This window comes from Staurois parvus, unplaced genomic scaffold (assembly GCF_062004578.1).
Source record: "Staurois parvus isolate SC_StPar_1 unplaced genomic scaffold, SC_StPar_1.0 ptg000057l, whole genome shotgun sequence".
NCBI lineage: Eukaryota > Metazoa > Chordata > Amphibia > Anura > Ranidae > Staurois > Staurois parvus.
Window position 1 is genome coordinate 3,379,115 of NW_028317853.1, and position 14,973 is coordinate 3,394,087.

Consider the following 14,973-nt stretch of genomic DNA (forward strand, 5'->3'; position numbering starts at 1 on the left):
GGAATAACACACACCTGGCCATGGAACAGCTGAGAAGCCAATTGTCCCATTACTTTTGGTCCCTTAACAAGTGGGAGGCACACTAATTCCTACACCGTTCACCTGATTTGGATGTAAGTACCCTCAAATTAAACCTGACAGTCTGCAGTTAAAGCACATCTTGTTCGTTTCATTTCAAATCCATTGTGGTGGTGTATAGAGCCAAAAATGTTAGAATTGTGTCGATGTCCCAATATTTATGGACCTGACTGTATATCTCAGGTATTAGGCTACATTCACTTGGCTGCAATGAGGCGACTGCTGACCAGAATCTCTGGATTCTCAGAAATGGTTCTAAACATTGCCTGCACACTGTGGGGTTGATTTACAAAAGGCAAAAATACTGTGCACTGCAAGTGCAGTTGCTCCAGAGCTTAGTAAATGAGGTAAATCTTTACTTTGTAAAGAATACCCAGTCACATGCAAGGAAATAAAAACAGCATTTTGTTTGCATATGATTGGATGATAGAAATCAGCAGAGCTTCCTTTCATTTCAGAGCTTCCCCACAGATCTAGAGCAGCTGAACTTGCAGTGCACAGACTATTTGCCTTCAGTAAATCAACCCCAGCGTGCGAACAGCAGTAGCTGTCAGATTTGCACTCTGTACAAATAAATAGCCAGAGCCGCTGGTGTTCACATGCAAGAATTCATCTGAGTGTGAATATGTGAACATGTCTTAGATTGTTAGCTCCAAGGAGCAGGGCCTTTCTAACTCTCTTGTATTGAACTGTATGGTTGCTGTATTGTCTCCCTTTATATTGTAAAGCTCTGAGCAAACTGTTAGGGCTCGTTCACACTTGACTGTTTTTCCAACTCTTGCCAAACGCCCCTATAGCATTTGACAAGCATTGGTCCGGCGTTTGCGGAGCAGTTTTAACGCTCCGCAAGCGCCGCATGCGCGGTTCAGTGGCAGTTGCTAGGCATTTGCTGAGCGTTAAAAACGCCACACAAACGCCTATGATAAAGTTTGAATGGTGTTAACGTTCCGCAAACGCCCCGCAACTGCGTCGCGACCGCACACGCCGGCTGGGCGTTTGTGGAGCGGCACCATAAACTTGAATAGGAGGCTTTAACTCCTACTGACTCGACCAGAGGCGTCCGTTTTGCGGCGACGCTAACGCTCCCGTTTGAACAGCACTATGTGCTGCAATGTGCAGAATTTTCCCAGGCGTTTGGGAAACGGTAAAACGCTTCCCAAATGCCTGTCTGCCGCTTGCTAACAAGGCTAGTGTGAACGCAGCCTTAATGCAATATAAATCCTGTATAATAATAACAATGTGAATAGAGCCTCTTTACTGATCCTTCTCTCAGCCAGTGTGCATCTAGGGTCAGCATTTCTGCAAAGTTCTGGCCATAGCTAATTGACCAGCTTGTATTGTTTGTAAAGCTTGTAAGAATTTAGCCATCTCTGAACACAGCAAACTTTCCGCACCCATCTGAATGTAGCCTCCGTGAATCTCTGTGTGGGAGTTCCTGTGCCTGCCCACCTGCTGTATCCATTATAAGAAGCCCCCACTTTCCTTTCATATGAAAGCCAAACTAAAGATATTAATACCCACCTGTTCAACAGTCCCTCGCCGGCACTAGCATATTGTAAGTGCTGGTCTTTGGGCCTGTTCATTACTCCCATGCATGTGAAGTTGTAGAACAGCTTACATGTTTCAGCCCTGTGTTACGCATAGCCTAGGCTATGGCTATGACCAAGACCCACACAGGGCTGAAACATGTAAGCAAGGAAGGACACTTGTTTTTTTTTTAATCCTGTGCTAAATAAAGGAGTATTGTCATTTCACCAGCTTGTGCTGTTCTACAACTTCATATTGCTAATGTGGATGTCAGGAGCCTCCTGAGCACTGTTCACCATCCATTCTTATATGTGGTCCTACTATGGAGGCTCTGGAAATCTAGAGTTAGAACTGCTGTATATACAGAGGTCCCTTAGCGTGGGCACTGTAGCTTACGCATATGTTTGCAAACCTGTGCACACAAAACCTTCTGCTTTTAATGTAAACAGTCAGACAGGGTCAATTTGGTTATTTTGCAAGCTGGCTGGAAAGTGTGCTGGGAAATCCTTTGTTTAGTTGTGATGTGTATTGCCCTTCCATGTGCACCTGTTGCAAAGGCCAATTATAGGTTGGGGTGGTTGCCACTTTTTTTGTACACCTCACACTTTCAATGGGCCTACATGGACTTTCAGATTCAGCAGCAGCTGCTTTTTAGTTGTGTACTCCTGTGCATGTGCAAGTCATCCTGGCATGGCCCTGAAGGCTGAGCTGAGCATGCAGGGCCCTGAAGGCTGAGCGGCGCATGCAGGGCCCTGAAGGCTGAGCGGCGCATGCAGGGCCCTGAAGGCTGAGCTGCGCATGCAGGGCCCTGAAGGCTGAGCTGCGCATGCAGGGCCCTGAAGGCTGAGCTGCGCATGCCCGGCCCTGAAGGCTGAGCTGCGCATGCCCGGCCCTGAAGGCTGAGCTGCGCATGCCCGGCCCTGAAGGCTGAGCTGCGCATGCCCGGCCCTGAAGGCTGAGCTGCGCATGCCCGGCCCTGAAGGCTGAGCTGCGCATGCCCGGCCCTGAAGGCTGAGCTGCGCATGCCCGGCCCTGAAGGCAGAGCTGCGCATGCCCGGCCCTGAAGGCAGAGCTGCGCATGCCCGGCCCTGAAGGCAGAGCTGCGCATGCATGGCCCAGAAGACTGAGCTGCGCATGCACAGCTCAGTTTACAGCACCAGAGAAGACAGCAAACAGGCAGGTAGGGGGATTGTAGAAGTGACAGGGCATGTCTCTCCTGCAGTGAAAGCCTGCCTGCTTGCTGTGGGGTTTTTTTTTTGTTTTGTTTTTTTCACAGTGGAACTTTAGTTTCCCTTTAAATCTACATTATAGAAAATGTAACACACAAGGTTGGGCAGAACTCCACAAAACTCCCAGGTGGACAGAAATCGATTTGGGAATTATGGAAGGAAGAGCCTAGTGTAGAAGTATCCAGGACATAAAAAAAAAAAAAAAAAGCTAACTTAACCCATTATGTTCCACCTATAACAAAAACACCACCTCTGGATGCATGCAGTAAAGACAGGTTTGACATTTAAAAGCATAATTAAAAGGCAAAAACTTTTTCTTCTTAGTTTTGGACAGAGTGGAGGTGGAATGGAAAACCTGACAGTTTCTATTGCTGTCTATGCCTCCATTAGGAAGATTCATCTTCTCCATTTGTCCTGTTTACCATTATCATTGAAAGTAAAAGAAAATCCCAAATATTGGGTTGTACCCGGAGCAGTAACAGAGGGGAAATCTTTTAATGAGGACACCAGTTCTAGTGACACCCTGGAGCTCCGTCACTTTGGAGGGATTTCTGCTCACTTTGTGTGTTGGCTAAGAGACAGGAAGTAAAGGGAATCCTCACCTATGGGACACAAATGGTAACGATGAAGTGAACGGGGTTAGAACCCTCCCTTACCCTTTCCAAGACAAATTACAAATCTGTTTTGCCTTTGGTTACACTTCAACTTCTCACCATTAGAGGAAGATAAAATCTAATTTATCATTGGTACTCACCCTCTCAGCACTGGGCCACCACAGCAAGTTCATGAAGGCGCTTCTGAATGGCTGCATGCAGACAAGAACTCCGGTGTGTACAGAACATGATCTCCAGTCCATGGATCAACACCCCGCTACTATATTAAGGACACTTGGCAGGCAGCTGTGCGCGAGGAGGTCTGTGGGCACCATCATGATCACAGCTCTAAGAGTCAGCCACAGAGCCTGCAAACAATCACAGGAAGCAGATCATCTACAAACCTAGCAACACGTCCGATCACAGGCACAAAGTAACACGTCCTCCCAGGCACAGCAGACATGTAATACGTGTGAACACCACTTCTCCTCCTCATGCAGTGTGTACAGTACATTGTGTAGAGCTCTCCTCCTCATGCAGTGTATACAGTGATTCATGTAGAGCTGTCCTCCTCATGCAGTGTGTACAGTACATTGTGTAGAGCTCTCCTCCTCATGCAGTGTATACAGTGATTCATGTAGAGCTGTCCTCCTCATGCAGTGTGTACAGTACATTGTGTAGAGCTCTCTTCCTCATGCAGTGTATAGAGATGTGTAGAGCTCTCCTCCTCATGCAGTGTATACAATGAGTTGTGTAGAGCTCTGCTCCTCATGCAGTGTAGTTGTGTAGAGCTCTCCTCCTCATGCAGTATACAGTAAGTTGTGTAGAGCTCTGCTCCTCATGCAGTGTAGAGTTGTGTAGAGCTCTCCTCCTCATGCAGTGTATACAGTGATTCATGTAGGGCTGTCCTCCTCATGCAGTATATAGTAAGTTGTGTAGAGCTCTCCTCCTCATGCAGTATATAGTAAGTTGTGCAGAGCTCTCCTCCTCATGCAGTATATAGTAAGTTGTGTAGAGCTCTCCTCCTCATGCAGTACATAGTAAGTTGTGCAGAGCTCTCCTCCTCATGCAGTATATAGTAAGTTGTGTAGAGCTCTCCTCCTCATGCAGTATATAGTAAGTTGTGCAGAGCTCTCCTCCTCATGCAGTATATAGTAAGTTGTGTAGAGCTCTCCTCCTCATGCAGTATATAGTAAGTTGTGCAGAGCGCTCCTCCTCATTTAGTGTATACAGTAAGTTGTGTAGAGCTCTCCTCCTCATGCAGTGTATAGTGAATTGTGCAGAGCTCTCCTCCTCATGCAGTGTATACAGTGATTCATGTAGAGCTGTCCTCCTCATGCAGTGTATACGGTGAGTTGTGTAGAGCTCTTCTCCTCATGCATTCTATATAGTAAGTTGTGTAATGCTCGCCTCCTCATGCAGTGTATATAAGTTGTGTAGTGCTCCCCTCCTCATACAATGTGTACAGTTTGTTGTGTAGAGCTCACCTCCTCATGCAGTGTGTATAGTACGTTGTGTATAGCTCTCCTCCTCATGCATTCTATGTAGTAAGTTGTGTAATGCTCACCTCCTCATGCAGTGTGTACAGTAATTTGTGTAGGATGTGCACAGATCTCCTCCTCATGCAGTATATATAGTAAGTTGTGCAGAACTCTCCTCCTCATGCAGTGTGTGTAGTAAGCTGTGTGGAGCTCTCCTCCTCATGCAGCGTGTACAGTAAGCTGTGTGTAGCTCTCCTCCTCATGCAGCGTGTACAGTAAGCTGTGTGGAGCTTTCCTCCTCACGCAGTGTATATAGTAAGGTGTGTAGAGCTCTCCTCCTCATGCAGTGTATATAGTAAGTTGCATAGAGCTCTCCTCCTCATGCAGTGTGTATATAATAAGTTGTGTAGAGCTCTCCTCCCTATGCAGTGTGTATATAATAAGTTGTGCAGAACTCTCCTCCTCATGCAGTATATAGTAATTTGTGTAGAGCTCTCCTCCTCATGCAGTATGCACAGTTTGTTGTGTAGAGCTCTCCTTCTAATGTGGTTTGTACAGTAAGTTGTGTAGGATGTGCACAGCTCTCCTCCTCATGCAGTATATATAGTAAGTGCAGAGCTCTCCTCCTAATGCATTCTATATAGTAAGTTGTGTAGGGCTCTCCTCCTCATGCAGCATGTACAGTAAGTTGTGTAGGATGTGCACAGCTCTCCTCCTCATGCAGTGTGTGTAGTAGATTGTGCAAAGCCCTCCTCGTTATGCATTGTATATAGTAAGTTGTGTAACATTTGCTTCCTCACATAGTGTACATAGTAAGTTGTGTAGAGCTCTCCTCCTCATGCAGTGTATACAGTAAGGTGTGTAGAGCTCTCCTCCTCATGCAGTGTATATAGTAAGTTGTGTAGAGTTCTCCTCCTCATGCAGTGTGCATAATAAGTTGTGTAGAGCTCTCCTCATGCAGAGTATATAGTAAGTTGTGTAGAGCTCTCCTCCTCCTCATGCAGTGTATAATAAGTTGTGTATATCTCTCCTCCTCCTCATGCAGTGTATAATAAGTTGTGTAGATCTCTCCTTCTCCTCATGCAGTGTATAATAAGTTGTGTAGATCTCTCCTCCTCCTCATGCAGTGTATAATAAGTTGTGTAGATCTCTCCTCCTCCTCATGCAGTGTATAATAAGTTGTGTAGAGCTCTCCTCCTCCTCATGCAGTGTATAATAAGTTGTGTAGATCTCTCCTCCTCCTCATGCAGTGTATAATAAGTTGTGTAGATCTCTCCTTCTCCTCATGCAGTGTATAATAAGTTGTGTAGCGTTCTCCTCCTCCTCATGCAGTGTATAATAAGTTGTGTAGATCTCTCCTCCTCCTCATGCAGTGTATAGTAAGTTGTGTAGCGTTCTCCTCCTCCTCATGCAGTGTATAGTAAGTTGTGTAGAGCTCTTCTCCTCATGCAGTGTGCATAATAAGTTGTGTAGCGTTCTCCTCCTCTTCATGCAGTGTATAGTAAGTTGTGTAGATCTCTCCTCCTCCTCATGCAGTGTATAATAAGTTGTGTAGCGTTCTCCTCCTCCTCATGCAGTGTATAATAAGTTGTGTAGATCTCTCCTCCTCCTCATGCAGTGTATAATAAGTTGTGTAGATCTCTCCTTCTCCTCATGCAGTGTATAATAAGTTGTGTAGCATTCTCCTCCTCCTCATGCAGTGTATAATAAGTTGTGTAGATCTCTCCTCCTCCTCATGCAGTGTATAATAAGTTGTGTAGAGCTCTCCTCCTCCTCATGCAGTGTATAATAAGTTGTGTAGCATTCTCCTCCTCCTCATGCAGTGTATAATAAGTTGTGTAGATCTCTCCTTCTCCTCATGCAGTGTATAATAAGTTGTGTAGATCTCTCCTCCTCCTCATGCAGTGTATAATAAGTTGTGTAGATCTCTCCTCCTCCTCATGCAGTGTATAGTAAGTTGTGTAGCGTTCTCCTCCTCCTCATGCAGTGTATAATAAGTTGTGTAGCGTTCTCCTCATGCAGTGTATAGTAAGTTGTGTGGTGTTCTCCTCCTCACATACCGGCAGCAGATGACACTCGGCACAATCCTTCCACCCAGCAGCCACAACATAAACATTGGAGGAACTGTCTGCGCCCGACCGCTTCATTGTTCCCCAGAGGAGGAGCGTTCATTTCTTACCTCACTTGTAGTCCGGGTATATTTCTTACTGTTCTTTATGAATGAAGAGCATACGGGAAGAAGAGGCTGCGGCACTAACTTAGTATCTGAGCTCTCAGCAGTGTTCGGAAAGCGCCCGCCCGCGCAGCTTCGCGAGTCTTAGAAACAAGTAGCGGGCCGAGCGGCGCGGTGTATTGTGGGGGAGCCGGAAGAGCGGAGCACGTTGGTGAAGTGGAGAGCATGGCGGCGTCTGGGAAGAGGTGAGAGCCGGTTATAGAGGGGATGGGAAGGGGAGCAGCATAGGCAGGGCTGAGAGGGAAGACAGGGCAGCTGTCCCGTGTAATGCTGTGCTATAGGTGGTCATGGAGGGACAGCCATTCCAAACCTCATATTGTCCCTGGAAGCCAGAAACATGAACCCTCCTAGGCCTTTCTTACATGGGGGGATTATGTCGCTTTAGGACCCTTTCACACTATATGGCCTCATGGATGCGGTGCTCAGATACTAAGTTAGTGCCGCAGTCTCTTCTTCCCGTATGCTCTTCATTCATAAAGAACAGAAAGAAATCTAACCGGACTACAAGTGAGGTAAGAAATATACCCGGACTACAAGTGAGGTGAGAAATGTACCTGGACTACAAGTGAGGTGAGAAATCTAACCGGACTACAAGTGAGGTAAGAAATCTAACCGGACTACAAGTGAGGTAGGAAATCTAACCGGACTACAAGTGAGGTAAGAAATCTAACCGGCCTACAAGTGAGGTAAGAAATCTAACCGGACTACAAGTGAGGTGAGAAATCTAACCGGACTACAAGTGAGGTGAGAAATCTAACCGGACTACAAGTGAGGTGAGAAATCTAACCGGACTACAAGTGAGGTGAGAAATCTAACCGGCCTACAAGTGAGGTGAGAAATCTAACCGGCCTACAAGTGAGGTGAGAAATCTAACCGGCCTACAAGTGAGGTGAGAAATATACCCGGACTACAAGTGAGGTGAGAAATCTAACCGGACTACAAGTGAGGTGAGAAATCTAACCGGACTACAAGTGAGGTGAGAAATCTAACCGGACTACAAGTGAGGTAAGAAATCTAACCGGAGTACAAGTGAGGTGAGAAATCTAACCGGAGTACAAGTGAGGTGAGAAATCTAACCGGAGTACAAATGAGGTGAGAAATCTAACCGGAGTACAGGTGAGGTGAGAAATCTAACCGGAGTACAGGTGAGGTGAGAAATCTAACCGGAGTACAGGTGAGGTGAGAAATCTAACCGGAGTACAGGTGAGGTGAGAAATCTAACCGGAGTACAGGTGAGGTGAGAAATCTAACCGGAGTACAGGTGAGGTGAGAAATCTAACCGGAGTACAGGTGAGGTGAGAAATCTAACCGGAGTACAGGTGAGGTGAGAAATCTAACCGGAGTACAGGTGAGGTGAGAAATCTAACCGGAGTACAGGTGAGGTGAGAAATCTAACCGGACTACAAGTGAGGTGAGAAATCTAACCGGAGTACAAGTGAGGTGAGAAATCTAACCGGACTACAGGTGAGGTGAGAAATCTAACCGGAGTACAGGTGAGGTGAGAAATCTAACCGGAGTACAGGTGAGGTGAGAAATCTAACCGGAGTACAGGTGAGGTGAGAAATCTAACCGGAGTACAGGTGAGGTGAGAAATCTAACCGGAGTACAGGTGAGGTGAGAAATCTAACCGGAGTACAGGTGAGGTGAGAAATCTAACCGGAGTACAGGTGAGGTGAGAAATCTAACCGGAGTACAGGTGAGGTGAGAAATCTAACCGGAGTACAGGTGAGGTGAGAAATCTAACCGGAGTACAGGTGAGGTGAGAAATCTAACCGGAGTACAGGTGAGGTGAGAAATCTAACCGGAGTACAGGTGAGGTGAGAAATCTAACCGGAGTACAGGTGAGGTGAGAAATCTAACCGGAGTACAGGTGAGGTGAGAAATCTAACCGGAGTACAGGTGAGGTGAGAAATCTAACCGGAGTACAGGTGAGGTGAGAAATCTAACCGGAGTACAGGTGAGGTGAGAAATCTAACCGGAGTACAGGTGAGGTGAGAAATCTAACCGGAGTACAGGTGAGGTGAGAAATCTAACCGGAGTACAGGTGAGGTGAGAAATCTAACCGGAGTACAGGTGAGGTGAGAAATCTAACCGGAGTACAGGTGAGGTGAGAAATCTAACCGGAGTACAGGTGAGGTGAGAAATCTAACCGGAGTACAGGTGAGGTGAGAAATCTAACCGGAGTACAGGTGAGGTGAGAAATCTAACCGGAGTACAGGTGAGGTGAGAAATCTAACCGGAGTACAGGTGAGGTGAGAAATCTAACCGGAGTACAGGTGAGGTGAGAAATCTAACCGGAGTACAGGTGAGGTGAGAAATCTAACCGGAGTACAGGTGAGGTGAGAAATCTAACCGGAGTACAGGTGAGGTGAGAAATATACCCGGAGTACAGGTGAGGTGAGAAATATACCCGGAGTACAGGTGAGGTGAGAAATATAACTGGACTACAAGTGAGGTGAGAAATGAACGCTCCTCCTCTGGGGAACAATGAAGCGGTCGGGCGCAGACAGTTCCTCCAATGTTTATGTTGTGGCTGCTGGGTGGAAGGATTGTGCTGAGTGTCATCTGCTGCTGGTATGTGAGGAGGAGAACGCTACACAACTTACTATACACTGCATGAGAACGCTACACAACTTACTATACACTGCATGAGGAGGAGAACGCTACACAACTTACTATACACTGCATGAGGAGGAGAACGCTACACAACTTACTATACACTGCATGAGGAGGAGAACGCTACACAACTTACTATACACTGCATGAGGAGGAGAACGCTACACAACTTACTATACACTGCATGAGGAGGAGAACGCTACACAACTTACTATACACCGCATGAGGAGGAGAACGCTACACAACTTACTATACACTGCATGAGGAGGAGAACGCTACACAACTTACTATACACTGCATGAGGAGGAGAACGCTACACAACTTACTATACACTGCATGAGGAGGAGGAAGAGAGATCTACACTACTTATTGTACACTGCATGAGGATGGGGAGAGATCTACACAACTTATACACTGCATGAGGAGGAGAGATCTACACTACTTATACACTGGATGAGGAGAGATCTACACAACTTATTATACACTGCATGAGGAGGAGAGATCTACACAACTTACTATACACTGCATGAGGAGGAGGAGAGATCTACACAACTTACTATACACTGCATGAGGAGGAGGAGAGATCTACACAACTTACTATACCCTGCATGAGGAGGAGGAGAGATCTACACAACTTATTATACACTGCATGAGGAGGAGGAGAGATCTACACAACTTATACACTGCATGAGGAGGAGGAGAGATCTACGCAACGTATTATACACTGCATGAGGAGGAGAGATCTACACAACTTATACACTGCATGAGGAGGAGGAGAGATCTACACAACATATTATACATTGCATGAGGAGGAGAACGCTACACAGCTTATTATACACTGCATAAGGCGGAGAAGAGATCTACACAACTTATACACTGCATGAGGAGGAGAAGAGATCTACACAACTTATTATACACTGCATGAGGAGGAGGAGAGATCTACACAACTTATTATACACTGCATGAGGAGGAGGAGAGATCTACACAACTTATTATACACTGCATGAGGATGAGGAGGAGAGATCTACGCAACTTATTATACACTGCATGATGAGGAGGAGAGATCTATGTAACTTATTATACACTGCATGAGGAGGAGGAGGCGAGATCTACGCAACTTATTATACACTGCATGAGAAGGAGGAGGCGGCGGCGAGATCTACGCAACTTATTATACACTGCATGAGGAGGAGGAGGAGAGATCTACGCAACTTATTATACACTGCATGAGAAGAGATCTACACAACTTATTATACACTGCATGAGGAGAAGGGGGAGAGATCTACAAAATGTATTATACACTGCATGAGGAGGAGAACGCTACACAACTTATTATACACTGCATGAGGAGAAGAGATCTGCACAACTTATACACTGCATGAGGAGGAGAAGAGATCTACACAACGTCTTATACACTGCATGAGGAGGAGAGATCTACACAACGTATTATACACTGCATGAGGAGGAGAGATCTATGCAACTTATTATACACTGCATGAGAAGGAGGAGGCGAGATCTACGCAACTTATTATACACTGCATGAGGAGGAGAACGCTACACAACTTATTATACACTGCATGAGGAGGAGAACGCTACACAACTTATTATACACTGCAAGAGGAGGAGAAGAGATCTGCACAACTTACTATACACTGCATGAGGAGGAGGAGAGCTCTACACAACTTACTGTACACTGCATGAGGAGGAGGAGGAGAGCTCTACACAACTTACTGTACACTGCATGAGGAGGAGGAGAACTGTACACAACTTACTATACACTGCATGAGGAGGAGGAGAGCTGTACACAACTTACTATACACTGCATGAGGAGGAGGAGAGCTGTACACAACTTACTATACACTGCATGAGGAGGAGAGCTCTACACAACTTACTGTACACTGCATGAGGAGGAGGAGAGCTCTACACAACTTACTGTACACTGCATGAGGAGAGCTCTACACAACTTACTGTACACTGCATGAGGAGAGCTCTACACAACTTACTGTACACTGCATGTGGAGGAGAACTCTAGTAGTTACCGCTAATGTAGTGATTGCTGCTAGCTTCCGGATCCCTCGCAAAGAGGATGCCCTGCTGCTTACTGAACACAGGACATTTCTCAATGAATGCAAAGTGTTCTCTGATTGGACAAGGTGAATATCTTCACATCACTGCCCTGCCTGTCCACCTCATCCAGTCAGTAAACATTTTGCATTCATCCAGAAATTGCAACATGTTCTCGGCATGGCTTCTGTGCCAAACGAGTGACCCGCTATGTTCACAATGCAGCAGGGTAGTCACTACACAGGATCCGGAAGCTTTTGGAGATTCCTGGAGTAGCATTGCCTACTAATGTGACTCCTAGCTTCCATGGGGATTGTACAGGTATAGCATATACAGTGCTATGAAAAAGTATTCATACCCTTGAAATTTTCCCTGGGGGCACTGCTCGAGGGGGAGGACCCAGGAGCGCCGGTGGGGACCCAAATGAAGAGGATCAGGGCTGCTCTGTGCAAAATCAATGAACAGAACAGGTAAGTATAGACATGTTTTGTTATTTAAAAACAACAAAGCTTCAGTGTCACTTTAAGTGTAGCAATTTTCACATAGTTGCTTTGGTCCACCTTGAACCAATGTAACTATGTACACTGCCTTGAAAATGTACCCCTTGACATTTTCCACATTTTGCCATGTTACAACCAAAAATGTAAATGTATTTTATTGGGATTCTATGTGATAGACCAACACAAAGTGGCACATAATTGTGACGTCGAAGGAAAATGATAAATGGGTTTCAATTTTTTTTTTAAATATCTGAAAAGTGTGGTGTGCATTTGTATTCAGCCCCTTTACTCTGATACCCCTAACTAAAATCTAGTGGAACCAATTGCCTTCAGAAGTCACCTAATTAGTAAATGGAGTCCATCTGTGTGTAATTCATTCTCAGTATAAATACAGCTGTTCTGTGAAGCCCTTAGAGGTTTATTAGAGAATATCAGGGAACAAACCGCATCATGAAGGCCAAGGAACACACCAGACAGGTCAGGGATAAAGTTGTGGATACATTTTTAAAGCAGGGTTAGGTTATAAAAAAATATCCTTTGAACATCTCAGGGAGCACTGTTCAATCCATCATCTGATAATGGAAAGAGTATGACACAACTGCAAACCTACCAAGACATGGCCGTCCACCTAAACTGACAGGCCGGGCAAGGAGAGTATTAATCAGAGAAGCAGCCAAGAGGCCCATGGGAACTCTGGAGGAGCTGCGAAGATGGATGGAGCCAAATACAGGGCAATCTTAGAAGAAAACCTGTTAAGAGTCTGTAAAAGACTTGAGACTGGGACGGAGGTTCTCCTTCCAGCAGGACAACGACCCTAAACATACAGCCAGAGCTACAATGGAATGGTTTAGATCAGGGGTATTGAATTAAAATTCACCAAGGTCCGGGCAGCAGAATTTGCATGCATCACGGGTCCGAATCTCATGTAGGCCCCTGTGGTGCTTTTTCGTGTGTGCCAAACAACGTTTTGCTGCGGTGAAATTTTGAAAAAAAAAGGGTCAGGGACTTCTTCAGGTTTCTAGTAGATAGTGCTGACCTGTCCACAACATGTGCACCAAATGCACATGTACAGATCTGAACCTGTTCTCACATCAGTGTCCTCAATCCCCACTGCACATCACAGTCCCCTTTTCATTCACAGCAAGATCTCTTGATGAGTGTCTTCAGATCCCCCTTTACTTCACCCCCCTCCACCCCTTTCACTGTAGTGTCCTCACACTTCCTTGACATCATCCCCCCCTCAACAGTACTGTCCTCTGCCCCCTTCACTGAAGAGTACTCTGCCCCTTTTTAAATCATCCCCCTACATTACTGTCCTCAGCCCCCCTCCAGGTTACTGTCCTCAGCCCCCCTCCATGTTACTGTCCTCAGCCCCCACACACCACAGTCCTTAGCCCCCCACATTCAATCCTCAGCCCCCTTCACACAAATGTCCTTAGCCCCTTTAACTTCACCCCCCCCCCCCCCACTGACCTACCTTACACACAGTGAATGATTGCTAGGACTGCCCTTTATCCTAGCAACCAATCACCTGCTTGTTAATCTTTGGCAGCTCCCACCCTCCATCCAGAACTGTCCTGCCTCCCGCTGTCAGCTCTGTGAGGATGACGGTGAGACAGCTGGGGGAAGAAAAGGCTCTTAAATGGCAGGACTGCATGGGTCCGTATGGGACAGTGACTCGGTCTGCCATTTAGTGATGCCTGGTTTAGATCAATACATATTCATGTGTTAGAATGGCCCAGTCAAAATCCAAACCTTAATACAATTGAGAATCTGTGGCAAGACTTGAAAATTGCTGTTCACAGACACTCTGCATCCAATCTGACAGAGCTTGAGCTGTTTTGCAAAGAAGAATGGGCAAAAATTTCATTCTAGATGTGCAAAGCTGGTAGAGACATTCCCAAAATGTCTTGCAGCTGTAATTGCAGCAAAAGGTGGTTCTACAAAGTATTGACTCAGAGGGGCTGAATACAAATGTACACCACACTTTTCACATATTTATTTGTAAAAAATTTTGGAAACCGTTTATCATTTTATTTATTTATTTATTTATTTATTTATCGTGTTTATATAGCGCCAAAGGGTTTGCTCAGCGCTGTACAATGGGGGGGACAATACATGAAACAGAACAGTAACAGCAAACAGTACACAAGGGGTTAGAGGGCCCTACTCTTTCGAGCTTACAATCTAGGAGGGAGGGGGTAGAGGCACCGGAGGAAGCGGCTGTGGGGGATGAAGTGGTAGGAGGAGGGAAGGGCAGCGGCTGTTAGGTGAGGGTGGGGTAGGCTTCCCTGAAGAGGTGGGTTTTCAGGGAGCGCCTGAAGGTGAGGAGGGACGGTGACAGTCTGATGGATTGGGGTAGTGAGTTCCAGAGGATGGGGGAGGACCTGGAGAAGTCTTGCAGTCGTGCGTGGGAGGAGGAGACCAGGGAGCAAGATAGAAGAAGGTCCTGTGAAGAGCGAAGGGTACGGGTAGGGTGGTACCTGGGGATCAGATCGGTGAGGTAGTTAGGGGCAGTGTTGTGAATGGCCTTATAGGTCAGGGTGAGCAATTTGAATTTAATGCGTTGGGCAATGGGGAGCCAGTGGAGGGAGAGGCAGAGGGGGGTGGCAGAGGTGGAGCGGCTGGTGAGGTGGATGAGTCTGGCCGCTG

General features: G+C 46.3%; 2 protein-coding genes across 5 annotated transcripts in view; one reads left to right on the forward strand and one right to left on the reverse strand.

Moving 5' to 3' along the window:
* Window positions 1-7,026, reverse strand: part of KLHL17 (kelch like family member 17) — a 113,699-nt gene extending 106,673 nt beyond the window's left edge. For all 4 annotated transcript variants that reach the window (XM_089668415.1, XM_089668414.1, XM_089668412.1 and 1 more), the window contains exons 1-2: window positions 6,969-7,026; window positions 3,589-3,795 (exon numbers count right to left, since the gene is read on the reverse strand). In XM_089668415.1, coding sequence (XP_089524541.1) covers window positions 3,589-3,690 — 102 coding nt within the window. In that variant the 5' untranslated portion in view covers window positions 3,691-3,795; window positions 6,969-7,026. The remainder of the gene's footprint in view (window positions 1-3,588; window positions 3,796-6,968) is intronic.
* Window positions 7,027-7,243: 217 nt separating this feature from the next.
* NOC2L (NOC2 like nucleolar associated transcriptional repressor) overlaps window positions 7,244-14,973 on the forward strand; it is a 175,084-nt gene continuing 167,354 nt past the window's right edge. The window contains exon 1 of the mRNA XM_089668416.1: window positions 7,244-7,326. Within this exon, the coding sequence (XP_089524542.1) occupies window positions 7,307-7,326 (20 nt within the window). The 5' untranslated portion in view covers window positions 7,244-7,306. The remainder of the gene's footprint in view (window positions 7,327-14,973) is intronic.